The sequence below is a fragment of the Melozone crissalis genome, unplaced genomic scaffold (genome assembly GCF_028551555.1).
Source record: "Melozone crissalis strain CALT ecotype California unplaced genomic scaffold, PUWL_Pcris_2 ptg000004l_1, whole genome shotgun sequence".
Taxonomy (NCBI): Eukaryota; Metazoa; Chordata; class Aves; order Passeriformes; family Passerellidae; genus Melozone; species Melozone crissalis.
The window spans coordinates 37857974-37879704 of record NW_026535782.1 but is presented as its reverse complement, the minus strand read 5'-3'; the positions used below and the strand labels follow the sequence as shown (position 1 = coordinate 37879704).

Below are 21731 nucleotides of genomic sequence, written 5' to 3'. Positions count from 1 at the left end.
GGCAAAGGTATCGGCTAAAGCAGGTTTAATAAAAACATGAAATCACAATGAAGTTTATTTGTGACCTACATAGTTGAAGCATACAGAGAAAAATTGGACTAAAACCTAAAATCAATCCAACTGAAATTAGTCCAACATTATCTGTGCGGAGGATGGGGATAGGAAAAGATTAAGGATGGAAAATCATAAGGATAAAAGGGAATGAGGGGGACCCTCCTGTTGAGTCACAAAGTTCAGAGTTGATGTTTTTGCCAGACCTGATTAATGGCTTAGGCCTCAAGTTTTTAACAGCACTTTACTGACAGCCTAATTTAAACAAGTTAAGATTCTTTAGAAAATACAATGAGCACAACAGTAACACACAGGCCTACCTTATGCAGGAATCTAATGTACTTACCAATTACGGAGATCAGCACTTACAGTGCATGTGTGTCCTGGTTTTGGCAAGGACAGTTCATTCTCTCACCATTGCTGAGAGGGGCAGAGCCTAGAGATGTGTGGGTGTGGCTCAGCTGCTCTTCTAAACCATCCAGGTTCATCATGGGGGAGCATGGGTCCAGGTGGAAGAGAAGGTGAGCCTGCAGCAGGAATGGCACCATTTTGCTCCTTTTTTCTGGAGGAGCAAAGCGGTGCCCACAACCCCTGGGATGTGGACATGGAGCAGGGCAGTCAGACAATCCGGCTTGGGAGGTTTGTCCATCCTTGTTTCTCGTTTTCTGGGGCTTGGGGAAGGAGGACACCAGCTGCAGGAGCATCCACCACACCTTTGTTTCGGGAAGAGCGTGTAGCTGCTGGGCTGTGGTAACATCCACCATTTTGTCTTTGTCTTGGCGGCCATGTAGAGCTGGGTGGGGGTGGTGAGCACCTTTCTGTATGTAAATCACCTCTTTTATGCACTGTTGTTATGAGTACTGTTTGCTGTTACTGTTTGTTTTCCTTCTCTCATTGCTTTTTCTCTAGTAAATTGTTATCTCAACCCATAATCTCTGCCTTTTTGTCCCTTTCTCACTGGAGGAGATTGGGGAGAAGGGAAGCAGCTGTTTGGTTTTAAACCACAATGATTTGCAATACTATATTCACACTTGGCAGACACACATTAAAGGAGTGTGGACACACACCTGTGAAAAATTCCTCTTAGGATCAGTGAAGTACTCATGTTGGATGCCTTTAGCATAATTCTGAAGGGTGAAGAGTTGGGCCTCAAGGAGTGGGGGTATCAACCCAGGCTCCATCATTGGCTTTTGGCAGTGGTCCTACAAAAAGAGTGAACTTGAGAATTTTCTCACTCGGAGGGGTGTCCTGCTCTGAGGGAATTGCTGGCTGCAGCCCTCTGTGGTCCAGTAGAGCTCAGAGGGTCTCACTTAGAACCACTCTTTCCAGGGTTGCAAGAGTGTTTTCTTTTGTCACAGCAATTTTCCATCCTGGCCACAATTCAGGTCAGTAACATTCTGTAAAAATTCAATTGTAAAAGCAGTGTTACACTTGCATTCTTAGGCAGGCAAGAAAAATAGGTTTCCAAGACTGTTCACCAAAATACAGGAGCTCATTAGCCAAAATAAGTTCCTGGGAGCACACAGTGTTTCTGATAAGCTCAAGGAGCTTAGCTGAGCTGTCATTCATTAAGGCCAAGGCCTAACAAGCATTTCTGAAATCATTGTCTGGACCAGTGTGAAAGGGGGATGCACCACCACATAGGCACAGTAAAAAAGCTGCTGCTGGGACAAGGCTTAAAACTGCACAAAGTCCTGACAAAGAACAAGGAACTTCTGTGTTTGTGGAGTTAGAGAGTTTCCTAAAGCAGATGTTGATGTTGCATTTGAGACTGGATGCAGTGACCCCTCCAAAGTGTCCTGGTGTTTATTGAAAGCCAGAAGAGCCACTGCTTACAGCTGGCAGGAAGAAACACTCAGCATCTCTGGGGCTGGTATTCTGCCAGGAAGTTTGTGAGAGGCTGCTTCTCCTGCAGAGCCACAAGGTGCTCATGCCTTGCAGTTTAAAATCAACATCTCAGCATGGCCATAAAATGGTAACCACTGGCAAGGGAATCATCAGGTTGTGAAGATTTTGTCTGTCCTTTGGAAAAGAAGCAGCATGCTAGACAACTAATGCACATACAACCGTGGAATAGTTTATCTCCCATTCTAGATTAAAACAGGCAGTTTGTGCCACATGCAGGACTCTAATTTTGCCCTAGATTTCTTTCAATATGTGCTGTTCAGCTGGCCTGCTTCACACTTCACTGGAAGATGGTGTCTAAGATGTCAACAAGACAACCGTCTAGAAAGAGTAAATTAACTATCTCCAAATACCAGCCCAAAGAACAATTGACTCTGTGAAGGAACTGCGTGGTACTGACAAGCACATTAATGAGAGACGTGGCACAGGGATTAGAGACAATATTTAGATGTGGGCACTTACCTAAGAAGAGGGATATTTGTTATCTCTTGCTGAAAGACCATCTGAAGAGAGTAGGAGAAAAAATGTCTCTTAACTGGCTGGAAATCCTGGCAGGATTTTCAGCCCACTGGAAAGCACAGGGGGATAATTCTTGGGCTTCTGCTAAAAAGATCTGCAATTGTTCAGTGCTCTTCTTTAGGTGAAACAACTTCTTTGCTAAATCAGCAAACTGACTTTACTGCTGTCCAGTCACAGTGATTCTGGTTAACCATGTGCTGGTTCTTCTAGTTAACTTTCAAACTTGATAACCTGAGCTAGACAAAGGCTGGCCACAAATGAAGCACTGCATGTAGATTTTGCGGAACTGGTGGATGATTTCGTTCCTACTGACCAGACAGTCACCCTCATCCTCATTACAAGCCTGAGTGCAACCAGCCCAAACACCACTGTCCTGCTGAGGAGGCAGAAGAGGGAAAGCAGAAAAATGGCCTATGGTCCTTGCCTCTCAGGAAGGCTGTGCTCCAAATGCATGAATAGGAAACAGCATCTCCAGCTGGCTCCTGCTCTTGTAAAGACCACAAGCAAATTTCTCCTCAATCCTACTTAACCTTTATAGAGTGCCACATCTTTCTTCCTTCTGTGGAAGTCAGGTACCTAGATACGTTCAAGAATGTGGGTCTGGGTGAAGTGGTGACAACTAGGCAGACAAAAATGCCATCCATGCCATCAGTATGTAAATGAAACCAAATTCTCTCTCTTTATCTCTCTCCTGTCTTCTCTTGCCACTGAGCTTAGATAGGAAAACTGCTTTTTCTAGCAATCATTAAAGCTGAATACAAAACACATTACAACAACGTAAGGAAAGATGAAGCTTGCTGTAAATATCCAAGAACTGCCTGGATGCAGGCCTGTGTCACATGCTCTAGGATGACCCTGCTTGAGCAGGGAGCTTGGGCCCACTGTGGTCCCTACCAACCTCACCCATTCTGTGATTCATAGTTTCTATGTGTGATGAAGAAGTCTGTCACAGGTGTAACTTCATAAGCTCCCTTGATTGTAAGATATATGTTTCTTTTTGCCTTTTTAACATGGCATTTCCTCCTTTCAAGTCATTAGAACTGCTCAAATTCTCCACACCCTTATATAAAGCTAAATTAATTTTAATATTAAATCCTTAGGGGAAAAAAATAAAGGAAAATAAAAATAAAAATTCATGCTCAGTGTTAAGGATGGGCCAATACTTGAGAGAATGTGTTCAAACTTGAAAGCAGTATATTTGTTATCATATTTTCTAAACATATATTAGAAAATCAGAAAGCCAGTAAGACAAAGGAAATGGAAATATGTTCCAATACTGAGAATACCCAGTGAGCATTAACTTTATCCTATAGTGACACCATGAGGAAAAAAAGAAATAGACCACACTAATTTAGAAACCACATTAGATGCAGTGCAGTCTGCATTCTTCCACTTGTGATTATTGGATAGTGATAATTGTGAGGCTACAGAATGTCAGGCTTGGGCATGTCCTAAGCAAAAATATCCTAATGTATATAGTTGAGGCCTAGCACTACTTCTTTCATGAGTTAATGTTGCAAAGACTCATATTCTTTTCTTCAGTTTACCCCCTAGACACTATGTAAATCTATAAAAGTATCAGTGATGGATTAAGTGAACAATTCTGCATTGGAATTGAGTGAATCTACTGAAACATACGAGTGTCTGGGAATGCTATGCATGAGAGGAAGTTAGTATAAAAAGATATTAGATCATTCACCATGGCCATCTCTGTCACAGCCATTACATAGTCACAGCCATTACGTCGTCACCATGGCCATCTCTCTGTCACAGCCATTTCTCAGTTATACTTACATAAAGCCTGGAGAGTTAACTAAGCTAAGTACCTCAACAACCTGGAAAATTCAACTGATTGTTAAACTACTAGGGAAAAGAGGCTATTACAGTGTCAACATCATCCCCAGCCCCTGATGTGGCAAGAAAACCCTTTAGAGAGATGTACCTAAGTAATTGCAGCTCCTGATACATACAGTCTGCTCCATAGGCAAAAAGATGGGGGGAAATATTCCTGCCAATTCCTGCCCAATACTCTGGGGATATCTCTTTCCCAGCCAGAAGTCTAGCCCTGGCATTATGCAGTCTGAAAGGAAACAAAAATATGAGTATCTATTGCACCTGAAAGTACAGATAATCTCTGTTCAATACTGCACATCCTAAAGCCAATCTCACAGGAAGGTGAAAAGATTTAAAGATCAAATTACACAGCACAAGAATGAAATTCTTCCTGACCTGCAGATGACCAACAACAACTCTGAATCCTAGTATTTCGTTACAGCCCCTTCTCTAGAGCAGACTTTTGCAGACCTGAGGCAAGGAACATTATCAGAGAGTCTCTGAAGTTCCTTTCTGTACCTGTTTTTAGGTGAGACATGTAAAACAAGGAAATAAAGATCTCAGCTTTATAATAACCCATAACATTTGAAACATACAGAACATCTGGAAGCATTTAAGCAGAAACAGAATGTTTATCTGAGATGTTTGTTTACATTCCATTTTGCATAGAGATGTAGGAATTAAGAGCTAATTACTTTGTTGCATATGATTTTACAAGTTTGTTTTAGATCAAAATATGGTGTGATAATAAATCAAATTCCTTTAAGTAGTCCAAAGTTCATGTATTGACAATGACACCTTAAGAACAAAAATAAGAACCATAAGCAAAACAATTAGAAATCTGTCAGTAACATTTACCAAAATCAGTCTCTCAAAAAACCACAGCAGTCAGTAATGCCTCAAAAAATCCTGTGGGGCTCAGAGTAGACTTTACTTTTCCATATAATCTCAAATCTGTCATTCCACTGTTTTCCTCAGGACTGACTTCAGGTTAGTAGTTGCCTTGGTCACCTCTTTAAAAACACCAGAACTGCAACAATTCACAACCTTTTGGAATTTCACATTTTTTAAAGAATTATGAATTTTACCTGGTGAGATTCACAGGACTCTTCATCTTATCTGTTGCAGACAAATGGTAATTTTTCCTTCAGACTTGGTGATTCAAAATTCTTTAGTTTGAACAAATGCATCCTGTCTACCTGTTTTGTTAAGATTATCAATTTCCAATGCCATATTTCCAACATCATATTGCAAAACTGTGTCACTGTGATCAATGGAATAAGCTTCTTTTTGTTAATTATACAGGTTTAATATTAATCCCTCATTTGCTTTTCTTATTGGTATTCCACTCCTTGCTTTAAAAACCCTTATCAGTTGCTCTTATACTTCATAATTTGCACTCTGAAATATTATAAACATCATCTCTTAATATATTTGTCTGTGTTGCACTGCAGCTTCTACACCTTTTTTAAAGGGATGTCGTGTAAGATAACATCTTGTGCAGCGGGTTTGGTGGTGTGGTGGCTTTTTTCACATCTGTGGAACTGTGACTTCTTGGCCCCCTTTCAAAGCTTTCCAGCTTTTACATATCCTACATTACATCTGTGCTCCCAACCATGTCAAAATTTATTTGCTGGAATGATTCCGAATCTGTAACTCCCTGATCAAGGTGATACCCTGTTGTACAAGGAATATGCAAGCAGAGTGCAATCAATGACACCTGGAAAACTTAATTTTTTATACATTGACATTGGTTTCATAATAAAGATTTCATAAAGGTTTGCTTTTGAAGAACATCTCTGCTGGTCCAAAGCCAAATGTGTGGGTGTTTTTCATCTCGCTGTAGTTGATTTAACTTGTAAAAGGAGACTTAACTTCCTTTCTATAGTTCCTCTCAATTACATAAACATTTCTGTGAGCCAGTCAGTAAGAGTTTATGACATATTTAGAGCTGCTTGGTGATAATTTATGAGTACTTCATGTTGGCCTGATTACTGAAATGTTTGCTATATGGCTTCATTTGTTTAGTGTAACAAGAATTTGTCAGGAAAAAAACAACTCTGAAAGGGGAAGGATGGATTAAGGTACCCAGTTTTCAAACCCTACTCAGTCCTTAAGGAAATGCCAGAATTATTTGAACATCCTGTTCAACACAGCCTCTAAAATCAGCTTGGAGAATGAAAAAGAAAAGTCCAGGAATCTGCAAGAGCAAACCCTGTATTTCAAATGGTAAGTGAAAAGTGCTTCACTGCTAGAAAAGTGTTGCTTCTGCCAGTCACCACACAAACACCACCACTACAGCTACACCCGGAGTGTGCCACTGGTGCTGGATTATCTGTGCCACTGATCTCTGACAGTGGTGGCTCAAGTCTTGCCTTCACTTCCTTTGAGGAAGAATTTTTGCAGTCCTCCCCTTGGACCAACTCCTTGGGCTACAATACCTAACACAGCTCTTCTCACTTTGACATTCTGACTGGGTTTATGAACATTCCTCTTTTTCCCTTCAAGGAATCTCAGCAGCAATGAACAGTCCATCTAGAAAAAAAAAAAAAAAAAAAGAGAAAAACTCAGTTTCAATAGAAAAAACATTTTGTTAGAACTCAAATGTAGTTAAAAACACATTCTAAACAGAAGACACTCAAGTTCCAAGCCCCTTGCTTCCTATCATAGGTATTAATTCTAACTGAGACATCCAAAGTATGATATACTCTTTCTCACAAAGTTAAGGCCTCTTGTATTTGCTGCTAACTGCTCAAAGTATTCACTGTGATCAAATTCTCATTTTCCAAGTGAGAAACAAAAGAAACACATTGGCAGATACATAACAATCCTCAAGTAATGTCTAACCCATCATAGAACTCAAATAAAGAGCAAAATAAGTAAAGCAAAATGGATGGACAAATTGCATGAGCTGGAAGCACTGTGGCTTAATTTTTGAAGAGGAGATGTCATTTTTATGCAAAATAAAAATAACTATAGAAAAAGATCATAATTTTCAGAGAATATGATCTTAATTTCCTAAATTAGTATTTTAGCAAAAAAATATCTTTATTATATATAACACATAAATGTAACAGCTTGTTAAAGATCATTCTTTTTTTTTGCTATTACATGCTGAAGAAACCAGAGAGATCTAGAACACAAACTGAGAAAATGTTCCATTCCACAGAGTCACTTTGTGATAAAAAAAAAGAACAGTGAAGTCCAACTTTGCTGCAGCAAGTCTTCCCCTAACACTACCAGAACTAGGACCCTGGACAGTGGAACCCTTCATTTGGAAGAAGGTTGACATAATTAAGGACTAAAAATGAGATGTAAGGTGTAGAACAGGAGCTTGAGAAGCTGCAATGTGTAAAGAGCTCATACCTAGGAGAAGCTTAAGAGGAAAAGTAGACCATAGCTCAAGGAATAGGCTTCTTTTTCTAGAGCTAACAAAAGTTTAACCCTTTAAACAAAGATATTTCTGGGAAAGGGAGATTAAACTGTCAAATTGGTAGACCTACCACTTATTGTCACCTACTGTGTTTAATATATTTTTTAACCAAATTTAAATGATCAAGATATGCTGTGAAGAAAATTCCAGGTCACATGAAGTTCAGTTGAATTGTATCTATCTCAGGCAGGTATTCACTGATACAATTTCACAGTGAAAAACAATTCTTCCACAAGTTCAGCTTGGCCCCCCTTGAATGAATGGGTACCTGTAAGATCTCCCTCAAACTCAGTGCTCCAGACTATAAAAAAACCTGCTGACTCAAAACAACAACTTAATAGCTGAATCCTTGATACTGTAAAATTATTTTTTTGAATTAGTATCTGCTCTATAATTTTTGAAGTAGAAAAACTATAACTCTTTGTTTGATAAATTGGTAGTGCAACATCTGCAAGACATTAAAACATATTTTTAAATATTTTGAAAACTCAGGCACATTCAGGTGACCTTTTTTCATGTTCTTGTTAAACATATACTCAAATAGAGGTAAAATTTGGGCAACATTTCTTCTTCTCAAACTCTTTGAAACTGTTTCTCTTCCTATTTCCTAGCTCTGAAATTTAAGGCACATATTGGTAAGACCACACATTCTCTCCAAGATCTCAGCTGGAAATATAAACCTGCTATCCTGTACTGAATTTAAATAAAATTCACAGCACCTTTTAAGAAATCGTGCAAATACACTGAAAAAATCAGGAGCTACCACCTTCCTTAAGTATCTTACTTACTGCGTAGATGCTGCATGCTCAACCATCAGGACATGATTATTGGCTTCAGGCTGGAGTCTTTGGATCAAAATGTTTGATCTGCATTTAGAGACAAATTTCCACTGGCCTATGCTTATGTCTGTTCATTCATCTCTTCTCTACTAAAAAGGCTCTAAGCATTTCCAAGTCTCAAATTAAAAATATGCTTTTCCTCTCAGGTATTATTTCAGGGCTATTAAACCAGAAGTATATTTTTCAGGCTTTCCTTAATCTTTTTTCCCCTACACTACTTCTGCCGAGGGGCTTATAAACAGCCAGTACTGATCACAATATTAATTTAAAGGAGGAATTTAAGTGGTTATAACTGGGAAGCACAAAAATAAAAGTTTTTATTGTTACTCTGGGACAGGAAAACTTGCTCTCAAAATGTGTCAAGACTAAGATTTCTTAGCACTGAAGTAAGAGTTTGAACCAGCAGGCTACAAAGGCTCATCAACCCAAATATTGACACTAATGAGGAAGAGGAATATGAACAGTTATTACTATCTTTGGAGGATATGGCAGGCAAATAATATGATTTTTAGAAATAAAACACTGTTGCCATGTGCTAGAAAGTACTATAGAAAAGTGATATGGAAATTATATTTTCTGTACAGTTGCAGAGAAGAATTAGAAGAGTCTAATGCTTTAGAAAAGTAAAATAAAAGGTAGTTTAGATATCAAGCATACTTCATGTGCATTTATGAATAAGAAATAACACATGCTTTACCTAAGGAGCATCATGTTTACTTCTGATGAGTTTGAATGTGTAAATTTGTCTTTCCCTCATTTTGAGTTAAACGTCATGATTTTCAAAACTCATCTGAGTTTTGAATACATTATTAGAGAAACATGAACAAAACTAAAAATAATGCAGAGACACAAGTAAATTGAAGGAAGCTAATACATTAAGAGATTAAAAATACCAGATAAAGACATGGAATCTAATTGCAGCATCCAAAGTAGTACTCTGAGGATGCCTCTTGAGTACAGAACAAGAATCCTCTCTAGCCTGAAGAACATGAATCTAACCATTCTCAGAGCACTTCTCCTATGTACAACATATGGTTTGTTAAATGGAAACAAGCACAGGAAGCTAATTTGTTCTGTAAACAGTCAGGTCCCAAGAGAGAAACTGCCTATTGAAACACTTACAAGATACTTCAGCATTCTCATCCTCCTGAACAAACACACAGAGGCAACTTAGACAGTTCTAGTCCAATTATCGCTCAGTTGTGCTATATCCCTCAAGTGCAACTGTAGGAGACGATATAGGAAGCGATGAAGCTGTCAATGACACGTGCAGCCTGAAAATCTGACTCCTTTGTACTCCTTTAGGATGTACCCTAACAGTCTCAGCCTAGGTCTCTATTAAATCTGGTTGCAAGGTTTCTCATAAAAAACCCTCCTAGAAGAAAGCTAGTGAATTAATTTGGAAGAAAAGGCTCTTAAAACCCAAGAAAAGACAGCACCTCTGCTCAAACCCACTGGCCCTCACCTCTCAAAAAAAAAAAAGCTCACATCAACACCATCATAGACATGGATATCAGCACACAGCACAGAAGCTTTGGAAGTGCTGAAAAACAGAATCAATTTACTGTCAATCTATTGCAGAGTTCCAGCCACAGACAAGCCTCAGCTTAACATCTTACTGCACATTAGCAGAGCCAGTAGCTGTGCCCCATTCCTAGCTTAAAAGAACAAAGTGAAATTGAGCACAGAAAAAGAAAAATAAGACACTTCATACTGGAAGTATTCAGAGTATCTGGCACTCTCCCTCTCCTCCAAACAGTAAAGGTCATTTGGCTTCTGCTTTTCTTGGAATCATGACAGAAATTAGGTGCCCAAGTCCTCAAAGCTCTTGGGCATCACTATCACCATCTATGAACCCAAATAAATTTAAGCCTCCATAGTATACACAAGAAGGAGGAAAGCACAAGGTGGACAAATACACCTGAGAGCTCAGGTGTCCTACCAGAGGCAAACACAGCCCCAAGGCTGATTTTTCCACTCCTGGGCATTGTCATGGAACCTGAACTTGCTATAAAGGAGAAAGGGCAACTAAAGAGCTCAAAAGGAGGCTGTGTTCTACTAGCAATTGCAAAACCATACCTGAATTCTCTGTGCTCTGCTGCCATTCTGGATTTAGCACCTTCCTGAAGATGAGGGCAAGCAGCCTCCCTGTGATGTCCTGTTCCAGGAGGGCAGAGGAAAACACTCAGTCTCTCAGCCTGGCTTTCCCCAGAAACCTGAAAGGGCATCAGCTTCTGCAAAACACTCAAAACAATTTGGGAGAGCAGTGATGAGGACAGATTCTGTTGTGGCTAGATAAAACCTGGGGAACTGGACCCCATATAGAAACTTCACTGAATTTAAAAGTTGTAAAAACCCCCACAAAGCAGCGATTTGCACAGCATTCTGTAATGGGAAGTTTAACTGTGCAATTTTCAAAAGGAGGCAAAATAAATTTGGGGCGGGGGATACTCCTCTACTGGCAACAAGCTACCAGTTCCAGTTCTACCCATCCCCTTCCAGCACTATAAAAGGTCTATTTGAAAAAACCTCAGGCACTCAGTGCACAATTCTACTTCAAACAACTGTGTAAGATAGGAATAAGAGAGGGGAAGGAGAACACTGTAGTGGAGGAATGGTACACTTTAAGGTAATACAAAGCATCCTCTAGAGCAGCTGTATCACACATGGGTACAATTCCCAAGGAAAGAGAGAAAAGTGATATGTGAAGGAGCTGTAGGTTTAATTGACGAAGTAAAGAGACTCAAAACTTCTACAGAAACTGATAGGCATGGTTAATAGGAAGTATACAAATGGTTTTCACAAAAGCATATTATAATTTCATTTATAGAAGTAGATAAAAACAGCAATGCTCATTAGTTAAATTTGAACATAGACTGATTCATTTTGATCTGACATTAAAAAAAGATAATGGGAACACTAATATTCAATCTACATAAAAATTGCTTTTAGCCAAATTCTCTTTTGTTTCCTTTACATTACATGTAACATTGAATAGAACAGCCAAATCTGATCATACAGCAAGACTTTTTTTTTTTTTTTATTACAGTAAACTGTCTTCTTAAATATTTTAAATTGAAGAAGTTGCTTGTGGCATCCCATGCCTGGGATTTTTCTCCTGGGAAGATGAGAAGCCTCAGAGAAAAAGGAAAACAATAATTATCTCATTTTCCTGTGTTTTTCTCCTTTGGAATGAGTTTGGAGATTGATTACCAACAGGTGGTTGTTTCATTGGTTTCTGCTGTGGGTTGTATTGACTCTTACCAATTGGGGCCAGGCTGTGTAGGGGCTCTGGAAAGAGTCACGAGTTTTCTTTATTATCTTGTAAGCCTTCTGTAAGTATCCTTTCTGTATTCTCTAGTTAATTAGAATAGTATTCTTTATATAATAGAGTATCTTAAAATAATAAGTTAGCCTTCTGAGAACATGGAGTCAGATTCCTTCCTTCCTTCCTTCATCGGGGCACCCCACAAATACAATAGTTGCTTTGCTGGCTCCTATTTCAATGATTTTTCACTTGAATTTTTACATACTTTTCCTGTAAATCAGATCTATTCTTTGGCTCTTCAGACATTTTCATCACTATTCCTCTTCCACCTCAGTTTCAAATACTTACAGCCAGCTCCAGACTTCTACATATGTGAATGCAACCATCCCAACATCACCTTCTGTGAAGAACAGCTTCCTCAATTCCAGCACAAGCAATTCTGTGCTGTCATTCTTCCAAAACATCCAAGAATGTCATATTTATCTCACATTTCTTCAAGTTTCTTTCCTGTTTCCTTCCTAGTCACTTTAAAATTGCAATGGTCTCTGAAGTCTGCTCATGCACCATTTGCTTTCTGCATTAAACTGTGATGATCAGGTTTTTTTTCTTATCATGAGAATTTCATTAGTGTTCTCAGAGAAGAGAACTTTCTGCCCTGGTTCTTCATGGGAAATATTTTTCCCGTGCCTTTTACGCTGGTTGGGTCTCTAAGTTCAGCCTGACAGGGTCCTAAGCAGTAAGGAGAGCACAGTCTCTGGGATAGAGGGACACTGGCTAAGAGAAGCTTCCTGCTCCTTGGATCCTCAGCTAATCGGGGTGTACTGATGGGCTCTCTACAAACTGGACACCAGAAGCAATACTGTCCTGAACACTGCAGACATATTCCAAGACTTTGTTTTCCCTCTGTTTCCTTTTTCTTCTACATCCATATTTAATACTCTTGCTCACCTCTCAAAGCACTTTTGATGCAGTTTGTAAAGCAGCACTATTGTTAGACTGAAAAAAAAAAAATAGAAGATGCAGCAATCCCCCTCCCTCCCAGGTATGAAAAAACTGACTCGGGAATTCAAATTCATTTACAACTTTGGCCAATATTGCCTGGATCATCTTTATTAAGTACTGTACATACTTGAAATACAAAACATCATGGTCTTTTCTATTGAATTTCTTCTCTTTACATTTCTGCCAGCAGTACTTTGATTATACTGACCCGTATTGAACAGCACCTTAGAAAGAGTAGAATTTCAAGTTGGAAAAGAGGAAAAACTGGTGATTGTCAAAACCAGGGAAATACTAAGAATGCCTATTAAATTTTATGAAATGCACACAAAAAAATACTAAAAGTAAAAATTTCATTATTCTGTACCAGTTGAGATACTTGCTACTGTACTTTTTACAATCAAGTTGTTAGACAGTGTTCTACTGCCAGCTACAAAAATATGAAAATCATATTAATGCTTGTGCAGTTGCTCACAGCAGTTGAGAGGCAATTGAATAGAAAAAGGCTTACTAGGTACCAAATAAAACATTGCTACCCAATTATTCAGAAAGTATTTGTCAAGTACAATTAGTACAAAACACTGATATTTCTACCTTATATTGAATCTATAAATAAACTGTAAAAATTACAAAAGAACATTTAAAAAAACATAAAATCACATATTACCAGGCAAGAGATCAACTGGGCATAGAATCCCATGTAAACAAAGCTGACAACAGTAAAGTGTCTCCATAGTATAAACTGAATATTATTACCAAAAGGAAAAAAAAATCTAAAATTCACACCTTCTTATAATTTTCAATACATAACTTTTAAGCCATTCCCATTCTCATTTTACCTGGTTAGCTTTACTCATCCTTTGACTGGAAATGTGGCACAGTCTCTTCCACTTCAATTACAATATTGAATTTCAGATTTTGCCACGAGAAAAAAAGACTCGGGATGTTCCCTTTAACAGGAACAGCTCATCCATGTTACAAAGGGCTCTATATCCACAGGTTGGAAGCATGAAGATTCTCACTGCAAACGGGAGGCACAGCTGCTGTAAACTGAACATCATCTCAATTTGGTTTGAACATCAAGCACCAACATGGCTGGTTCCATTTTGCAAATGAACAATGCCCCTGCTTCTTCCCATTCTGTACTAAATGTAAATCCTTGCATTGCACCAAAAAATGGGTTTTTTGCATCTTGCACAATTGTGTTCATGGCTGGAGAGCATTTAGCCATCAACTTCAGCATAAAATATAATTTCGAAGTATTATACGCTTATTCTTTCTTCGCTGCTATTAATATTAATTTCAACTAATTTGAATAAATCTTAATATAATTTCCTTACACCACTGGAAGCAGCATACTTAAGATGCAAATCAAGATTTAAGGATCATAATAATTCTTATTAAAAACAAGATTAAATGCAAGTTCATTTGAAAAAACATGCATAAAAGCACATAAATATACATGAATACAACAATTAAATATAATTCACAGCTTAATGACTGTCAGGCAAAGCAAAATTTTCTCTCCATCTTAAAAAATTAGTTATCTTTGCAGTGTTCAGACCACTAATCAGAACTTCTGTAGTACATAAAGAATGCCAAGATTATCAACAGTCACATATACTTTGAAATTAGGGGACACATGTATTGACTTGAGGTTTGTTCCATTTGTGTAGAAGGTTTGTAAGGATTCTCCAGTAGTTACATTCCACCACTATAAAAAAAAATAAAAACACACTTTCAGTTAGGTGAAAGAAGTTCAGAATAGAATCTATTAACAGGCTTAGCATGGCTAACCCAGTTGACTGCTTTTACCAAAGAGGTAGAATTAAAAATAAAACCATCAAATTAATTAACATTAAAAACAATCTTTAAGTAGAATAAATTTAGGACTAATCACTAAATATAAGGCTTTCAGATGAAAAGAAACTTCAAAAAGACTGAAGGTGTTAAATTTCAAGAAAACATACATAATAAATTCAGGTACTGCCCCTTACGCCCTCACAAAATGCAATCAATAGACATAAACTGCAATATGTCCAAACTTTTAAAAATTATGTATTTTCATATAACCAAATGAATACATAAAACAGGTTACCAGATAACTTAAACTATAGCTGAATTAAAAACTTAGCTAGAGGCACAAGAGGATTGATCATGTACATGTTTGAAATAATTTGCAGGTTTTTTAGTAAGACTGACTTCTTTTTCAGTGAGATTACAATAAATATTTTTAGAATACACAGCACTAAAAACAAAGAAACCAAGAAACCTGCAAACATCAGTTTACCATAGCCTGAAATTTCCCATTTCTCGGAGAAACTGTAGACCAATGTAAAACTGGACCTAACACAATCCAGCACAAAGCAGTTATTCCATTGTGCCAGTAAGAACTCTACCTTCTATTCAGGCAGCATTTGAGTGCAGCAGCAAAATATCACAACAGATTACCTTCAGCTTTGATCACATTGAAAAGCAGATGGCATTACTACTTTTTAGCTTACTCATCTCATGAAATATATAACATTATAGTTATGTGCATAATACAGATTTGCAACTACACAGCTACAATGCTCTGGTTAAAACCACTGTTCTGTAAGTGTAAGTGTCTGTTTGATGGATGGAGACCCCCTCAAAAAAAAAGAAAAAAAAATTAACCAAACCAAAAATGGATCTTAATGAGCTTTTGAATCTTTGGTCTGAGTAAATGAGCAGGTGCTGTGGCAGTGGGTACCACTCACACAGCAAGTTCAATAGTATCCAGGTGGATACACCTCATCTGTGACTAAGATGACTCACTCATTCAAAGGTGTTGATCACGTAACTCTAGAGTCCAACTCAGTCCAGCTTTAGGGGTGCAGACTCCTGAAATGTTCTGGACTTTCCCTGACTAGTATCTCCCTACAAAATGGCTCTGTGTGTGTGTGTGTGTGTTTTCAGGCACCTCATACACATCTATCTATAGAAGCAGAAACACAATACTATCAGAAGGCATTGTGATTGAACGTGGTCCCATGACTGGAAAAAGACAAATGCCATACCCACTTTCACAAGGAGCAAAGAAGGTACTGGGAGCTATAGGTCAGTAATCTTCACTGCAAAGTCCATGATTATTATAGAACAAGTTTCCTGGAAGTCATTTCAAGTCTCATGAAAAAAAAGGATGTGATCTTGAACAACTAGCAGAGATACACTACAGTAAATCATGCTGAAGCACCCAATTGACTTCTGCTGACAAAAATGGTGTCTCTACAAAGAGCATGGCAAGAGCTCTTGTGAGCAACCTTGACTTTAGCCATGCCAACAGCATGGTCTGCCATAGCACCCCTGCAGCCAAACTGGAGGGATAAGGACTGGCTGAGTGGAACACAGGTTAGGTAACAAATTGGGTGAGCTGTTAGTTCAGTCACTGTGTGTGGGGCCCTGCCCAAGTACAAGAAAGACACTGACACACTGCAGCAAGACCAACACATGGTGATTGAGGTGGCTGGACACCTAGAACAGATGCCATGGAAGACAGAGCACTGCATTTGTTTAGGAGGCTAACTGATGTCTTCAGCTAATAAAAGGGTTAGAGATAACAGAGATAAGGTTAAAGATAACCCTCTCTACAGGGCCCAGAGGCAGCCCTGATGGACTGGAGACAATATTTTACAGGGCAAGGCCCTAAACAATTTTACCTAACTCTGCAAACCACTTCCAGCGCGGGGCTGGACTAGAAGAATTCCAGAAGCCCCTAACATTCTAAATCATTCTACCCTCCAAGAAGCATTACAACACCATACTGTGCAACCACAAGATAAAATGAGGAGGAAGCTAGTATGTATTGTTCTTTAATATAAAATGAACATCAGAAGGTGCTATCAAAACTAACTTAGAAATTTCAACTCTTTGTTACATGGTTACTGACTTCAAAGAATTAGTCTGATAGCATGTCTAACACCAAGAGACTGACCAACAATCAGCTAAAACTCCATCCCTCCAAGGTTAGAACTTTGCCACCTGTCATTTCACACACACACACACACACAGATAACACCTTTCTAATAACAGGTGTTGGCTATCACAAGGGGAAAAAACCAACACAAAACCTCATGAGGAACTTAGAATTACAAAGAACTATTCACAGACTGAAAAAAGGGCCACCTTTTCCTCTTCCAAAAAACCATATGCCCAGTAGATGCATGAACCAATGAAAGAGTGATGAAAGCACTGATTTCCTCCAAATATTACTTATAAAATGTCTTTCAAGGCAGAAATCATCACCTGCAATTTCTTCTGTATTTCTACTTACGAGAAAATTTAAACCTCAGTATCTCAAAAAAAAAGAAGCCTGATATAGAGCATTTTTCTGTTAATCATAAAGAACATAACTGCCGTCAAAAGTGAGTGGATATTAAGGCATACAAAAATGTTTGGAATCTTTAAAGATGTTTAGGAAGGACATTGCAAATGAAAATATGAAGTTAAACTGAATGTAGGGACTTTGAAACAAACCTGAATTCTTAGAAGACTTTTTCAGGGGACTTGCAGATACAAGAAAAAGTGAAAAATGAAAATGAAGCAGCTTTGTGTTAACTAAAATGTTTCAGGTCTGTTTATTGAATTAGTCTTAATTGTCAGAGTACTGCCATTCAGTAAGGTATGACAGGGTATTGTTTTATTTCAAGGCTTACCTTAAGATAGCCTCCAGATGACACAAGCATTTTACTGTCAGGAGAAAAGGAGAGGTCTGTTACCCAGCCCCCATGTGTTGGCTCTCCTTCATCTACAGTAACGGGGGAGCAGAAATGAAGTAATGCACCTGTTAAAACATCCCAAATCTGAAAGAGAGGAAAGAGTATTTATAGAAGGAAACTTAACAGGGAAAGAAATGCCTCAAATAAGGAAACCTGAAATCCATTTTCTGTATTCAAGAAAAAAAAAATAAACACCTTGCAAATATATATTCTACATGAAGTGACAAGATAATTTAAAAAAAATCTTGTTATTTAATCACACATGTAATTCACAGTAGAATTATTATTAAATCTTGTGAATCAGTTCCTTAGCATTCACGGGACATAAATCTAACAATATGGTTACAAACTACTGCCTCATGTGGCCAACTTTGCTCTTTCCACCACAATGCTATGGAATCAGACCTGCAGAACACAAACCATAAGAACTCTTCTGTCTGTGAACTGACAATCAATGGAACTATAAAATAACACCAAGGTTAGAGCAGTACCCTTATTTCTCCTTTGTCATCTCCAGTGGCCAGCAATTTGTTATTAGGAGAGAAAGTGCAGCACCGCACACAGGCTTCGTGGTCCTTCAGTTCATGAAGAACAGATGAACTTTCAAAGCTCCATATCTAAATGGAAAACATGACAGAGGAGTGAAAGACAAGTTCAAAACCAGTTATGATTTCCTTCTAAAAGGCATTAGCATTAAACTGTACATAAGACTTCTTATACATATGCATAATTGTAGGTGAATTTATGTAAATGTATTTATACTGTAGAGTCTGGTTTTCTTTTTTATTACCTGAATCACACAAGAAAGCACTTGCTAGGAATTACTGAACTGACCGTATGTATCTTTCCTGGGAATGTACCTTTTAATGAAACCTATATATTTACAAGGAAGTTTAAAGCTGTTCACAGAAATAGTATTCATCAATCACTTGAAAATTATATTTTAGAAACTTAATGGAATGTTTTAGGAACATAATGGGGCAGCCCCAGCTCACTACTTTGTGCATTTGCCTTCTGAACCTATGAACAGAAACTTCACTGGAAGTTACAGAAATTTTTCTTAAATTTACAAATGAAGAAGTTCAGGCTATCAACAAATCGATACAGAGAAATAAACAAAGTGTTCTGCACAAAGCTGTGCAATAAACACACATTTTATTTGTACAGAAGCCACTAGGTTAAAGTTATATCCAAGATCAATTGCAAATGACTGCAACAGCTTTAGTAACATGGTGACAGATATAAGAAATTTAAAACTAAAAATACAACAGGATAACTTAAATAATCACTAGCTACCTCAAAATGAAAAATACAGACTACATTTCAGGACAAATAAGGCACCATTTTTATCTCTATACAGAAGGTAACCAACCTTTGCAGTTTTGTCAGCAGAAGCAGATGAAAATTTACTACCATCAGGTGAAACAGCACAGGAAAGAACAGCGCCTCCATGACAAGCAAAATCTTTTTCTGGGTTTCCAGTAGTGATATTCCAAACCTATCACACATTAAGAAAAAAAAAGGTTACTTTTTTAACACAGTAATAAGGTAAAAACACATCTTACACAACAATATATAAAGGATAAAACTCAACTAGATAGTTCTTAAAGTGGCCAACATTTTGTTATACTCACTAGTATAATTAAAATACAGTGTAGATCTCAGTGAAAATAGAATTTTGTCTTAAAAGTCAGCTTACACTTTACAATTGATTCATAAAATGTGTGCCCACACAAAATATAGGAAATACCAAATGTTACAGGAGAGAGTCAAATGTGTTTGATGCGATTTCTTCAGTTCAAAGCCTTTTACTCACCTTAACAGTTCCATCAAATGACCAAGAGAGAAGTTTTGAATTTTCCAGAAGTCTAAAGTCCTTGATTGCTTCCTTGTGCCCTCTTAGGAACACACATTCACTCAATTGCCAATTCCATACCTAGTCATAAAAATCAAATACATTCTTTTTAAAAAGTGAAACAGCAAACATAAGAAGCATGAATTAACTTTTTATTTTTAAGTAACAGGACTAATAACAAGTTCTTATGATGGTGGTAGTGATTAACTAAAATGTTAGATATTGAAGTGATCCATAATGGAGATGCTGAAGATTGAGGGTGCCATAGCATTTAATGGTCAACCTATGACAGAGTTCCTTATAATATACATATAATCTTATTTGCAAAGTCAATTTCATACCTAAAATTCACTGATAATTAGAAAAAAAAAAGCAGCAAACCAATAATTTTCGGGCACCTCAGTAGTTTTGGGTTTTAAACTTTTGATCATTACAACATATAGACTTATTTCACCTGGCAGACCTCATGTTTTGCTGACTTAAATTAGATTTCTTTTGTATTTTTAAAGGGCATTTTTAATGAGCTGCCATTTTGCTTTGCCATTTATAACAACATGACACTTCTATTTTCAATTCAACTATTCAGTGCAAAATGATTTACGTGAAATTTTTTCTACAGAAGCAATTAAGCATCAATTTGTTTTAAACAGCACTGATTTAATAGTTTTCAAAGGAACAGGGTTTTTTACATAGTTTTCCTGCAGCAGGGTGAACAGAAAGCTGTGTGTGCAGGGACAGTCCTGGGGTTCAGCCCACCAGAGGGAGCTGAGGGCCAGCAGGAACACTTCCCACGGCAGAACCAGGAGAACGATCCCAGGCTGAGGATCAGCACCCAGGAGTGCTTTGGAGGTTTTGTTCAAACTCCAGGTTCAGCTGTGAGGGCTCCTGAAGGCTCCTGAGCAGCTGGACCACGTGCCTAGGAATCCTGTCAGCACTCTGAAGTGCTCTGCAGGACAAAGCAGGGCTCAGCAAGCTCCAAGTGAGACACGGATCTTTACTGCACAACGGCAGCCCTGAGGTGGATAATGCTGACACAGACACACCAGAATGCATCCCTGGAGCAAACCCACCTTGCTGAGAGGCAGAGGTTCCTAATTCAAGCCCACATTAGTGCAGCCACTCTATTTCTAGCTGGTTTTCTGCACTGGACCGGGTGGGAACACCAGCCCGCTCAGAGACTTTTTACATCATTCCCCAAGACAGTGGAAGCAAGCACACTGACAGACCTACAGCATCCCAAACCCTCATTTCAGAGCTCCTGAACCACCTTGTTTGACAGCTAATGTTTCTTTTACTCTTCTCAAAGCCTTTCTAGCATCCACAGCAGTAAAAACAGAAAATCTGTAGTATTCATTGTCACATAAGGCATAAATAAAAGCTATGCTTTCAACAGTCCCTTGCCCCTGGATGGAGCAATGCAGAATACAGCAGTCATTTACTGAGTTTACATTATCTATAGTATAAATCCCTTTATTTTAAGTAAGTTACAGCATTATCTTTTTAAATATTGCCCAAACCTGTATAACTGAATCATGAGCACTTGAGATGAGAGTCTGACAGTCGGGTGTAAATCGACAGTGCTGCACAGATGTCCTGTAGGCCTCCCAGGACTTCAGAACCTTCCCATCTGACAACTGTAGTACCTTTGCAATGAAGAATACAATAATTGCATTTACTTGACACACTTGAAGAAAGAATTTGCATGTTCTTGTTTTCTTAAATTACACGAGATTGTAAATACATGATTTTAAGTCACTGGATTGGAACAACCCAAAATTCCTATTAGTGCAGCCTGGGTAAAATGAAATTCAGAGCTAGATTATTAGCATTACCTTTAAGTTATTTTAAATTTAGACATAATTCACAAATGTAAATTGAATTACTATATTGAATAATATTACTGTATAACATCATCCAAATAACATTTATTTTAAAAGAAAAAACATAAAGAGGAGTGATTTCCTACTGTTTTTCAAACCAGATTTAGGATTTAATACCTTTATTGTTCCACTCTCCTGCCCAAAAGCTGCAAAGTTAAGATCTTCACTTAAGCAACAGCAGGAAATGGGGGATTCTTGAGCTGCTGTCTGCATAATAACTTTGTCTGTATTTCCATTGATAAGCTGTAAAATAGGAAGGTAATTAAGGTATTACAATATTTTAAAACTTAAATAAATTACAACATAGAGCCGACAATGCCAAAGGGAACAGTATGAACTTTAAATTACAAGTTACTTTCACAAACCAGTTTGGATGTTGGCGCACTTAGCACTTGGTGTGGCAGGGCCCA

At 38.0% G+C, this 21731-nt stretch overlaps 1 protein-coding gene across 1 annotated transcript in view; it reads right to left on the bottom strand.

Moving 5' to 3' along the window:
- Nucleotides 1-12941: 12941 nt before the first annotated feature.
- Nucleotides 12942-21731, bottom strand: part of APAF1 (apoptotic peptidase activating factor 1) — a 30126-nt gene continuing 21336 nt past the window's right edge. The window contains exons 20-26 of the mRNA XM_054280474.1: nt 21439-21564; nt 20959-21084; nt 19403-19522; nt 18959-19084; nt 18078-18203; nt 17524-17670; nt 12942-14561 (exon numbers count right to left, since the gene is read on the bottom strand). Of these exons, the coding sequence (XP_054136449.1) occupies nt 14418-14561; nt 17524-17670; nt 18078-18203; nt 18959-19084; nt 19403-19522; nt 20959-21084; nt 21439-21564 (915 nt within the window). The 3' untranslated portion in view covers nt 12942-14417. The remainder of the gene's footprint in view (nt 14562-17523; nt 17671-18077; nt 18204-18958; nt 19085-19402; nt 19523-20958; nt 21085-21438; nt 21565-21731) is intronic.